Source organism: Capra hircus, chromosome 2 (assembly GCF_001704415.2).
Source record: "Capra hircus breed San Clemente chromosome 2, ASM170441v1, whole genome shotgun sequence".
Classification (NCBI taxonomy): domain Eukaryota; kingdom Metazoa; phylum Chordata; class Mammalia; order Artiodactyla; family Bovidae; genus Capra; species Capra hircus.
This window is the reverse complement of record NC_030809.1, coordinates 98,994,826-99,007,487: the sequence shown is the minus strand read 5'-3', so window position 1 is coordinate 99,007,487 and position 12,662 is coordinate 98,994,826. Positions and strand designations below refer to the sequence as shown.

The window sequence follows — 12,662 nt, the reverse complement described above, 5'->3', positions numbered from 1 at the left end:
ACGGGACCAAAATCAGCAAGGGGGGATGTAATGTACCCCACGGGACCAAAGCCAATAATAATTGTTTTTTTCAAAGTTTCTAAGACAGTGGATCTTAAGTTTTCACTCTAAGAAAAAATTTATAACCACATGTGGTGATATTTGTTAACGAGACCTTTTGTGCTATAAAAACAAGTATCACATCATTAGGTTGTTCACCTAAAATCTACATCAACTATGCTTCCATTGAAAAAAGAGAAGAAAAAAATAAGGAAGTACAGCCTGCTCTCTGTATCAGTAGGTTCTGTATCTATGAATTCAACCAACCACAGACTAAAACTATTTGAAAATAAAACTTTCCATAACGTTCCAAAAAGCAAAACTTGAATTTGCTGTGTGCAACTCTTTACATAGTCTTTGTATTAGATTAGATATTAGAAGCACTCTAGGGCTTCCCTGGTGGCTCAGACGGTAAAGCCTCTGCCCGCAACGCGGGAGACCCGGGTTCAATTCCTGGGTCGGGAAGATCCCCTGGAGAAGGAAATGGCAATCCACTCCAGCACTCTTGCCCTGGAAAATCCCATGGACGGAGGAGCCTGATAAGCTACAGTTCATGGGGTCGCAAAGAGTCGGACACGACTGAGCGACTTCACTCACTCACTCAGAGATGATCTAAAGTATATGGGAGGATATGCGTAGGTTATATTCAAATACCTTGCCCTTATTTATGGAACTTGAGCATCCTTGGATTTAGGTGTCTGTGGAAGGACCTGGAACAAATCCAAGGGACCATTATACACCAGGAAAGCAGGAAGGGAGAAGAGGGGGCAGTGCTCTGCAAGGCCTCGATCCCCAGACACACGTCCAAGGTGGGGTGCTGAGGGTGGGGCATGCTAACAGTAGGGGAGAAGAGACACAGAGGTTCCCCCGGGGCTGGAGAGGTGTGGGGACAAGGCTCTTCCATGGCACCATCTCTGGCGCATGTGGGTTTGATGAACCAAAGTGAGGAGAAGAAAAAGATTCCTGGAAAATTCTAGGGCTTCACTTGACCACCTGGTGAGAGTGTCAGGCCATCCTTGGGCTCCTAACAAGAGAACAGGTATGACTTTTCATAGAGGTGACTGAAGGGGAAAACCTGGCTATCTGGGAAACGATGTCAGAGCTTTTGAAGGCAGCCAAAACATCAGGGCCTGGGGCTGAAAGGCCTGGAGTCTAGCAGCTACATCAAGCAGGTAAGAAATCTAAGTGTGAAGACAGTTACGATCTCATCTTACTTTGCACTGGGGAAGATGGTTATAAACAGCTATAATGTTAAGTCAGTAGTTCCCACACTCCATGGGAGTTAAGCCCTCTTTGCTGCCTTAAGCAGATACTTGGCCTCTGTGTGCTTTAGATTCTTAGACTACATTAATGGAGGAGGGAAAATCTACTCTGAAAAGCTCAGCACAATACTGTGAAGTGATAACCACTGATGGGGAGTGAGGAAGCCCTTGGTTCAGCAGCAGGCAGACCCTGATACACTTTCCATGGTCATAAATACATGTGTGTACAAAATCTTTAATAAAGTTTTCCTCTTTAAAGTGACCATCCCTTTGTCACTCATCAGGGCTTAATTTTCTATGAACCATAAAGAGATAGTCCGCACTGGAAGCTAGGATGCTTTAAAAGGCCATTTTCCCTGGAAATTCCCCTCTGACCTTTGCTTTCCTTTGTGAACTGTTTCCCTTATCTCACCTACTCTGAAACAGTCACCATGAGCTCACAGAGCAGCCCCTGACCACCCACATCTTGCTGCCTCAGCAAAAGCCAGACTTGTGGAAGAGAACCGGCAACAGAGCAGTCCTGTCAGTGTGCTTCACACCAGGAAACTGCCTCTTTAGAAGCGTCCCAGCCTTCTCTGCCCACAACCCAGGGCAGGGGGGAGCAGGACCGTTGATGCAACAGTGGTCAGGCAGGGGGCTCTGGCTCCCAGGGCAGAGGGCGGCTCACCTTCACATTGGGAGTGTAGAGATTCCTGAGAGAGGCCAGGGCCGCGGACAGCCCCTCAGTGCTGTACCCGATCCACAGGGCCTGGAGGTGGCTTGAAGAGATTCCCATCTTCTTGCTGAGGCCCTGGGAAAAAACAGCAGCAAATCAGCTTCAACATCTCCTCTCCACACGCAGCGTGGGTCTGAAGCAGGTGAACGTCCCCGCTGAACACGAGGCAAAGGCTGTGTGCACAGAAAAGGCTCGGACCTGTAAGCATTCCCATCCTAAAACCAAGGGTCAAGGAACCAGCCTGCCTTTGCTACATTAACTGTCCGCCTGGCGGAAAGGATGGCAGTTGAGAGGGAAGTTTCTCTTTATAGAGGTTCTCTAATCAATTAAAGGAAGCATAAATGTTAGAATATCACCATTTATAGTCCCTAACGAAGGAAGAGACCAGTCATGGCTGATGGCCTCCCACCAAGCACACGAGGTGTCCTGACCCCAGAAACCTCATACAGACTTACACAGCATTTTAACTCTAACGAGCAGACCTCAAAGATATTGCAGGTTTGGTTCCAGACCACAGCAACAACGTGAGTCATGCAGTTTTTCTGGTTTCCTGGTGCACTTGAAAGCTTTATGTTTACACTATACTGTAGTCTATTCAGTGTGCAATAGCATTGTCTAAAAAAATGTATTAATACATACCTTAATTTAAAAATATTTTATTGCTAAAAAATGCCAACGATCATCTGAGACTTCAATAAGTTGTACTAGTAACATCAAAGATTGCTGATCACAGAAAACCATAAGAAGTAACAATGAAGAAGTCTGAAATATTGCAAGAACTTTCCAAAATATGACACAGAGACATGAAGTAAGCAAATGCTATTGGAAAAAATGGTGCCAAAAGTCTAGTTCAATGCAGGAGTGGCACAAACCTTCAATTTGTAAGAAAAAATGCAATTATTTGCAAAGCACAATAAAGCAAAAGCGCAGTAGAACAAGGTTAACCTGTGTAAAGTAATTATGATATGCAGGGGGGGTGCTAAGGGAGGAATCAAACCTGAACCTGATTAAACTGCTCAAAATAACTACCAAAGAATAAAAAATCCAGAGGAAAAAGGAACAAGTTAAACCAGGCCGCAAGAAACAAGGACACAATCAGAAAATCCAGGTGGTAGAAAACTGCAGAGGTCACATAACTTAGCCTCTTCTACAACTATTTAACAAGGAAACAAAGGGGAATGAATGAAGCGGAAACTTTAAGAGATTTAGAGGGTGGAAAAGTGAGAACAATGGTTACTTTTAGGCAGGGGTTGTGTTTGGAATGGGGCTCACAAAGTTGTCTCCAGAACCAAAACCTCAATGTGGCACCTATGAAACCCTCCCTCCAGCGGTGTGGGGCTCACCTTGAAAATGTGTGCCTTCAGGATGTGATGGCCAAGCTCCATGGTCTGCTGGCGGTTCAGCTTGCCCTCCTGTCGCGAAAACATGAACGCCAGCAGAGCGTGCCCATTCCTAGGACGAGAAACACAAAAGCTGGTAACCAAAGACCTCAGGGCACCTCCCTGCAGGCCCTTGGGGTGAACATCACCGAACGACCCTGAACTCTCCTCGTGGCGTCTCAGCATCACTGTATGAGATGGGTGGAAAGCTGCTGCTTTACAGAGGATGCCAGCGCTGTTGACTCCTTAAGTCATTTTCTCGGGACTCCCTATCTCTGTGGAGTGACTCAGAGAGAAGCCCCAGGACAGGGCAAGTCTTTGTGGAACTACCCACTCTGTGTCCACTGGCCATCACTCTCTTGTAATTTAAGTCTTTCACAAAAACACAAACTCCATGAGACTAAGGGTCTTGTCTAAGTCACAGCTTGGTCACAATACCTAGCGAATGCCCAAGACCCAGTAAGAACCCACATATGCATTTCTTGGATGGATGGACAGATGAAGGACAGATATGTGCGAATGGACAGATGGAGCAGAACCATACCGGACCTGACCCTAGGCCTCCTGCCAGTACAATCACCACTGAGGGTAGCCCTGGCCCAAAGGACAAGACCTTACCATGGGAGGGAAAGCAAACCCAGGCTGCATGCAGAAATAGCTCATGACCAGAAAACAACTAGCATTTTAGGCTCGAAAGGAACACAGCTCCTTGTAGGGGTAAGAAAGCTAAGCTGTATCAGTGTGTTTGCCATGTCTGGGCACAGGGTGGACATTCAACTGATGCCACCAATTAATCCCCCTACTAGCCCTCTCATGAAGCAGCCACCATACCCACTTTCCCCTTCATGTCTGTAGAACTTATTCTGTCTCCCAGGGACTCCATGCCTTCATCTAGGCCAGTTTGTTTGGAAAACATGCTAAGGGCTGCTTACTCCAGCAGTAGTGACTGCTGTGTGAGGTGAATCATTTTCATTTCTATTAACCTGACACCTGTGAAATTTTGTTCTGCTGAGAAAAAGCAGCTAGTTGTAGAGAAAAAGATAAACACTGTGAAAAAGAGAAGCATTCTTCTAAATGTGTTTTCTAGTCGTTGCTGATCTAGAGGATTAAAAGCATGCATCATTTAAATCACATTATTCTATCCAGATGCTTGCCTGTTTCTCAATTATACATCATATTACAGATGAGGAAACCAGGGCAGGTGGAAACCACAAGACTTGTTTTTCGTCCTACAGGAGAAGGTGTGATACATAAGCCCCCACTGCCTGAGTCTCCCACTTGCCGTCTTGTAAGGGTCTGGAGCACATGCCCTGTGCTCCTTTGCACACACTCCCTCCCAGACCTCACGCTTCGGCTCCCCTTCTCACAGGAGAACCTCCCCTGCCCCCACGGAAACCACTTTCTGCCGTCTCCCAGTGCGCCATGCCCTCCCTGGCCCACATCAATGGGCTAGTCCCATCTGACTCTGATCAGGGCCAGTCTCCCCACAATGGGCTCAGCCACCCTCAGTCTCCCAGTCTGCCAGCTCTGTGGCGATGCGAGCTGCGACCACCACAAAACCTGCTAGGTGCTGTGGTTGGCTGGCCCTGGTGGGTGATGACCACCCACCCTTCAGTGGTTGGCCCAAAGTGTCCGGTGCGCTCAGCTAAGCGCATGGCTTCCCACCTCTCTGAGGAAACAATTCACCACGCAGTCACTGGGTACCCGAGCTCCTCCACACTGAATATACCTTTACATCCTTCCTTCCTGGTCCTAAGATCACATGCCTCCTTCCAAGTCTACCCACACTTACTGTCCATTTTCCAAAGCTTACACATATCCAGCTTTTTACCACATGCCCAATGCAGAAAGAGTAACTAAGTTAGTTTCTGAACCTGTTTGACCCTGTGAATCATGAGGTATCGTGATTCCAAATTGGTGTGCTTGGGGGAAACAGGCCTGTACAGGTAAAAATGATGGGCCCAAATAGGTGATGACCGAGTAGAGTGTGACCACACTCTATGTAATATGAGCCCCTGTGCTCGTCCTCAGCATAACCCGACTCATCCAATCATTTGTGCATTAACATCCCCCTAGAACCAGCACCTTGTTTGATACTAGGGATCTCCTGGGGAACAATGTGAGGTCCTTGCCCTGAGGAGCTCTCAGCAACTGGACTGGAGACACATAAACGAGACAAAAATCAAGCTAGAGTAGTGGCCTGAATGGATGCTGTGGAGGCAAAGAGGAGACTCGCTGACCCCATTCCCTCGAGTTTCCAATTTCTCCCCCTTCACGGATTGTGTTTCCATGAACCTGCTGTCTCAAGGATGCTTCCAACATCCCAATCCCTTGTGTTGTTTAAAACATAAACCAAAACTCTTCCCCACCCTAAACCCCAAACCTCTCCACCCTTTTACTTTCCAGGCCAGGATGCTGGCTCTCCTCTTTCACTCCTCACAACCCAGTGGAAGGAATCTCCAGGAGATCTAGGACCCTCCTCCCGCAACGAAATGCCAGTGGCTTCCTCTGAACCCTCAGCTTCCTTCACTTCTCACCAGCACCTACTTTCTTCCCCTCCTTCCCGGAAATCCTTCTCCCTGTCCCAGAAGTCCAACACTCCCTCCCCCCAACTGCACTTCCTCACCATGTCCCACCACTGCCTCTCCATCAACGGTGCCAGAGCTTCAACTCCAACCTCTCTTCCAACTGCTAGACCCCACCTGCCTTGGAACCCCACCACCAACCCCATGAGCTCAGTGGACCTCTGACTCCTCAGACGCAGCTGCCCCACCGCAAATGAGGCACCTGAACTCTGAACCCGATTCCTCCCAACCCCAAATCCCAATCTGCTATTCCTGCAGGACACAAGTACAAAATGAGGTGGCCGCAAGTGATGGTTGCGCTCCCCTCTGGGGCCACAGATGCATCAGATCCCCGGGATGAGACACCACAAGCTTAAGAGGTGGCAGAACGGCATTGAGAAACAGTCTGCAGATTCCCACGCCCGCAAAGGAACGGAGCCATGTACAGGCTTGAGGGAAGCCAGCTGTTCCCTACAGCTGGTCCCACACTCTCCTGCACGTGTCCCTGAGAGAGGGGACGGGGACCTAGAGGAGAATCACAAAGAAACAACGCCCGGGCACCATCAGCTTCTCCTTCATCCAGATACACTGAGGAGTCCTACAATACTAGCAATTAAAGGAAGGAAGCTTTCACATGGAACTCTACTCAACCTGATGTGGCAGCCTGAAGGGGAGGGAGGTTTGGGGAGAATGGATACATGTATATATAAGGCTGGGTCCCTCCACTGTTCACCTGAAATGACCACAACACTATTAATCAGTTATGTGCTCAGTTGTGTTTGACTCTTTATGACCCCATAGACTGTAGCCTGCCAGACTCCTCTGTCCATGGAATTCTCCAGGTAAGAATACTGCAGTGAGTTAATTCCCTTCTCCAGGGGACCTTCCCAGCCCAGGGATTGAACCCATGTCTCCTGCATTGGCAGGCAGATTCTTTACCAATAGCACCACATAAGAAGCTGGTTAACTGACTATACCCCAATACAAAATAAAAAGTTAAAAAAATTTAAAAAAAAAAAAGGAAGTTTTTGTTTGAGGGCTTCCCTGGTGGTTCAGGCAGTAAAGAATCTGCCTGCAACTCAGGAGACTCAGGTTTAAGCCCTGGGTCAGGAAGATCCCCTGGAGAAGGGATTGGCAACCCACTCCAGTATTCTTGCCTGGAGAGTCCCATGGACAGAGAAGCCTGGTGGGCTACAGTCTATATGGTCACAAAGAGCTGGACAGGACTGAGCAACTTTCACTGTATCATTCATGCTGTGTTGTCTTTCTGCAAAAGAACATGAATCGTGTTTGTGATCCCTTCACCAGCCAGGCATAAGGCTTCCTGCACAGAGCTGCTGGGTAAGTGGCCCGTCATACCTGGGCTCACACAGGAAGGCTGTGTTCTCCCCATCTGCTCTCCACACGAGCCACTCCCTGAAGGATGGGTGGCAGAACATGCGGGTTTTGTCTCGCCGCTTGATGAGGAAGCAGGAGAGGGCATCCATCCTCTGCTGGAAGTCCTCCCAGCCCTGCTCCCCTTGGACGTGGCCGGCGTTGATCGCCTGGAAGATCTGCTCATCCGTCATGGGGTGGAGGGACGCCAGGGCCACGTTTAAAATGGGAAGTGCTCTCTCGAAAGCAGACTGGGTCATGAACTTCATGTTGCACTGCAGCAGGTAGAGCTCAGACAGAGACACAGGCACCACCTTGTAGCTGGCGCTCTTGATGACCAGGTGTCCCCTTTGGAAGAGGTCCAAGGTGAGCTTGAGGTACAGGTAGGAGCCGAGGCTCCGCAGAACCAGGTGGCTGCTGACTTTGCCGATGAGTGCAGCATCGGCTTTGCCGTTCAGTGAGATGTTGCTGAGGATGTCCTGGCTGCTGTGGACCCTGTGCTGGACGTAGGCGTGCAGGTCGCTGTGGATGTCCTTATTGTCCGGAAAGTCATCCAAGGACAGCTTGACAAATGGCAGCTCGCTGACGATTTCCTGCAAAGGAACAGGGCCCCACAGTGTCACTCCACGGAGATTTCCTTTTCATGTCAGCTGCACTTCAAACCAGATCCCCGAGTTTTCTTTCAAGGAGGATTTTCATGGATTACAGGGACTCATTGTTTTATCATAAAACATGTAATAGGATAAATTGAAGATAAAAAGCTTATGTGAAAGAAATGCCTGATGTGAGATTAAATCAGAAAAGGCTTTCCTGAGGCCCTTATCCGAGGATGTGGAGCCAAGTGAGATGGAAGAGCCTTGAGCTGACAGTGACAACCTGGCTGCATCAGCAATGGGGCACTGAGACCCTCAGGTGACCTGATACCCACAATCTTTACACTGTGCAACTGGTGATACAAGGACAGACACCAACCACCACTCTGCCTCTAAGGCCACGGCCAGACACTGAGATCAGAGGCATTCTTCACTGTGCGTCAAGACTCCCAGCCAGGTCACAGAAACTGCCCCCAGGCTGGGCCCCGGGGACTGCTGTCATGAAGCTGTCAGACTTGCATATGGCCCACAGAGGTGCACAAATCCTAACTGCATGGTGTCATTCACTTTCTCAAAGCCAAATATACCTGCGGGACCAGCAGGCACTCACAGGACATTACCAGTTCCAGACACCCCATCCCTTTGCCATCCCACAGGTGACACTTAACAGTAGAGGTGAATTTTCTTTTTTTTTGGTTTAAACATCCCACCATCATTTCTGTAACATGTCCTCACTGAATGTGACAGCTGCAGGAGGCAGGCTGAGGACTATCACCCCACTGTACATGGATGCTAACTGAGCCTCTGAAAACTCAACACAGCTCGAACGCAGAACACAGGATTCCTGCCCCCGTGCTGCTGACTGCCACACTCTGCTCACTGTGTGAAAAGTGACGGAAAAGTGTATCAATCAAAGGTCTACAAAAACAAACACCAAGTGCAAATGAGGTCCAGTTCTGCTTTTAAAGAGGAAAAGAAGAACCCAAATGCTATTTTAAAATAAATATCACCCAAAAAGGGAAAAAAAATAAAAATCCATGTCTTGCATCATTACTAAAAATGGATAGGGGCAGATGCAAGGAGTCAATGGCTGTTAAGATATAATTACAGAGTTCAAACGAGGGGACAGATGAGGAAGAGAAAAACACATACACTCTTCATTTTGCTGCCAGTGTTATCTCATGTTTAAGTTTTAGGAAAAACTGGATCTTTTTTCAGAATTGGCTTTCAAAATCTTCCTCCTTTATCTCTCCCTTCTCTCTTCATTGAAAAAAAAAAAAAAATTCACTGCAAACCCATACAAATAACTGCCGGCAAGAATAACTTGAAATCCTAGTAGACTTATTGGCCAGGCACCTACAACAGCCCCCCAAACTGAGTTGCGCTGAACTGGGGCGAGACACTTCCATTTTGGAAGCACCAGTATAGCTTAACGAAATTAGGGAACTTACCTGACACCTTGATAAATGTGCCTTGGGGGTAAAAAAGTTAGAGCTTTGCCTGTTTAGGGGTCTGTACAGTAATATTTCAAAGTTCTAATACACCTTTCAATTCAGCAGCAAAATGATTTACAACAGTTTAAGTTGTTAATGTTAACCTAAAATTATAATTAGAAAAATTGCAAAATTGGGGCATAGGGTCTTGGAAAGAGATTTTGAGAATTCTTTTTCTTACCTGGAAATTGGCTCTTACAGTCACAATCAACTTCAACCAAGCAGGGAATTTTGAAATAATCTTGGTAATAAACGAAGAAAGCGTATCTCCATAATCAGGTTTATGAAACTCAGCTTCATTTAAGCCATCTATCAAAATAATGTATTCTTCTTCAGGAATTTTCTGCTCTAAAAGATAAAATGATTTTTTTTAATTAAGAAATTATATATTTCTATAAGATAGCACCACCCAGTGTATTTTAATGCACAATTTAAAGTGTTATGGAAAACTAAAAAGGTTTACATATGGCAGAATAAGTGGTTTCACAGAAGCATATTTTCTATTAAATTTGTAATGAAAACCAGAGTGCAGAGCCAAACAAAGATCAATTCCCACCAAACAGTTTTCAGAAACATACGGCATCACATGCATTAGCAGGATCTCACCCACAGTTAGCTCTTCAAGAACTCCTGTCACTGGGGTGAGTGACAGCAAAGAGAGCCAGCACACACTGAGATCAAACCTGCAAAAGATTCTAGGTCCTGCCCCCCACCCTACCCCACAGAGCTCCCTTGATGGATTCTGGGAGAGTAAGCTGACCCTGGAAGGTCAGAGCATCCCACCGAAGGCACATAGCCAGTGGAGGCGAGAACTCTGCTACACAGAAACCTCCAAGCCTGAACCTAGCTTTCTACTCACTGGTGCCAGCTTCCTGCCTGGCGATGAGGAGCAGTGATGGAGTATCTGTTTCACTCCCCTGTCCCTGGCACCAAATGGCAGAAGTGCTATGGAGACAGGTAGACTAGCTCAAAACGTAAGGAGCAAGGGGCAGGAAGGATGAATAGACAAAGGCTCAGAATATCACTAATGCCCCTCTGAGACGGTCAAGGGCAAAAAAACCCAAATGGCCGCTTCAAGAAATGACTTAGCTTCAAGTGAAAGTGTGTCTGTTCAGTTATGTCCGACTCTTTGTGACCCTATAGACTATAGCCCGCCAGGCTCCTCTGTCCACCGGATTCTCTAAGCAAGAGTACTTGAGTGGGTTGCCATTCCCTTCTCCAGGAGATCTTCTCAACCCAGGTCTTCTGCATTGCAAGCAGATTTAGTGTCTGAGCCACCAGGTAACAGAGGCCCCTGGAAAAACATGCTGGCAAGTTCCCCCAAATAATCAATGTACTCCTTTGCTACTGAGGAGTGCAAAATATGCAGGCAGCAGTTTCTAGGGGAGCAAGTCATCTAAATAACCTCTGGTTACAAATTAGCTACTTTGGCAATGTTCAACTGGGGAGCTAATTCTTACTGGAGGTATTCCATTTTTAAGGACACAATTTGGAGGAGGACAAGGTGGGGCCCTGGACAGGGGATTCTGAGGAAGGGGAGGAGACATGCAACCCCACATCCCTCCCTGTGCCCACTTCGCTCTCTCCCCCAGGGCCAGCAGACGCCCACCCCCATTCTGAGGACCATCCAGGGGAGAAGGGAGGACATGGCTGGCCGCTGGGAGGTACCGTTTCTCAGGCTTGTGAGCGGCTCCAGCACGCCCCGCTTGAAGGCAGCCACCGGGTCCTGCACACAGGACCTGAGGCTCAGCATGCTCTGGAGCTGGGGCTCCCTTATCAGCAGGTCCCGGTAGGCGGCCAACTGGTGGGACCGGCAGAGCAGGGCCGCGATGCTGTGCACGAACTCGGGCACCAGGCACGTGTAGGTGTTGTCGGCCTGGCAGTAGTGGTAGGCCACGACCTGCGGGGAAGCAGAGCCGTCAGCATCGCCCCCGTCCTCTCCGCACGGCTCCCTCCACGCTCTCCAACGGGATGCAGTGCTCCCATTCTCTAACAAGACACGTTCCTTCTATTCCGCAGGACTAAGTCATCATTTAGCTTAATGGATTCAGTCATTCCTCCACTTTGGAAGGGCTGCTAAAGTTTGCTGAGTTCTAGGCAGACTTTAAGTTGTAGCCACAAATCTGTCTTGACTGCCCCTAAGATCGCCACAAGTTACTCCCTCTGTGTTGAATATAAATGAATAAAATTTATCCAGGAAATGTAAAGTCTACCCTGGCTTAAGACAATTTTGAGCCATCTGGGTAGTCTTGATATCCACTAGTACCATAGTCACTACATGTCTGTTTTCAAAAAGAGCAGCATCTCCTTGGGAAACTCATTTCCAGCATCCAAAAAGCAGATAAAATTGGCGGCAATGAAAGCCAGGCTGTCAAGTCACTGCTGCTTCCTCTTGCGGGCAAGAGGGCAAGGCAGCCCGGCTCAGGCCCTCAGCCTCCTCCCCACACTTCCAGCAACACCATGGAGAAGTTCAACAGCAGCACTATTTGAAGGATCAACAGCAGACACTGCCAAAATCCTGCCTATCATGTGAAGGGACACATAGGAGAAGGGAGGCTCCTGCCCAAGAGCTGAGAGGATCCTTTTTGTTGGGATGGATTTGAAGAGACCGCCAAGGAAAGTGCCAGATGCGGCTCTGTCTTGAGAGTGGGGGAGGGGGGGGTGGCATACTGCAGACAAACGAAAAATATGCAGCTTTCCCAGTGAGGATGAATGGAGGAATGTAAGCACAAGCTGGTGGTGGTGGTTGTTTAGTTGCTAAGTCGTGTCTGACTCTCTTGCGACCCCATGGATGGTAGCCCACCAGGCTCCTCTGTCCGTGAGACTTCCCAAGCAAGAATACTGAAGTGGGTTGCCATTTCCTCTCTCCAGGGGATGTTTCTGACCCAGGAACCGAACCTGTGTCTCCTGCATTGGCAGGAGGGTTCTTACCACTGAGCCCCCAGGGAAGCCCTGAGTGCGAGGTGAGGAAGGTGAAAAAGGCCCAAACACTTTCATGCAAAGTGCTCTGTGTTTTTCAGAGGGGTCTGTGTCACTGCTGTGCCACTCAGCCCTACAGGCCCTGCAGAGGCAGGACAAGACCCACTGGCTACGGACCAGAGCCAAGGGCAGCAGACACAGGTTAATGCCCTGCCAGGGGGACAGTCAATCAGTGGGAGATCTGGGGTCCGATTCCAGGTCTACAGACTCTCACAAAGCAGGTGGCAAGACAGGTGTGGCCAACTTGGAACCCACGTGACTTCT

The 12,662-nt window shown here is 48.4% G+C and overlaps 1 protein-coding gene across 5 annotated transcripts in view; it reads right to left on the bottom strand.

Annotated features, from left to right (window-relative positions):
• The window catches only part of TANC1 (tetratricopeptide repeat, ankyrin repeat and coiled-coil containing 1), a 245,508-nt gene that overhangs the window by 38,205 nt on the left and 194,641 nt on the right, over positions 1–12,662 (bottom strand). For all 5 annotated transcript variants that reach the window (XM_018063379.1, XM_018063386.1, XM_018063384.1 and 2 more), the window contains 5 exons: positions 11,088–11,319; positions 9,601–9,767; positions 7,319–7,926; positions 3,360–3,468; positions 1,969–2,091 (listed from right to left, as the gene is read on the bottom strand). In XM_018063379.1, the coding sequence (XP_017918868.1) occupies positions 1,969–2,091; positions 3,360–3,468; positions 7,319–7,926; positions 9,601–9,767; positions 11,088–11,319 (1,239 nt within the window). The remainder of the gene's footprint in view (positions 1–1,968; positions 2,092–3,359; positions 3,469–7,318; positions 7,927–9,600; positions 9,768–11,087; positions 11,320–12,662) is intronic.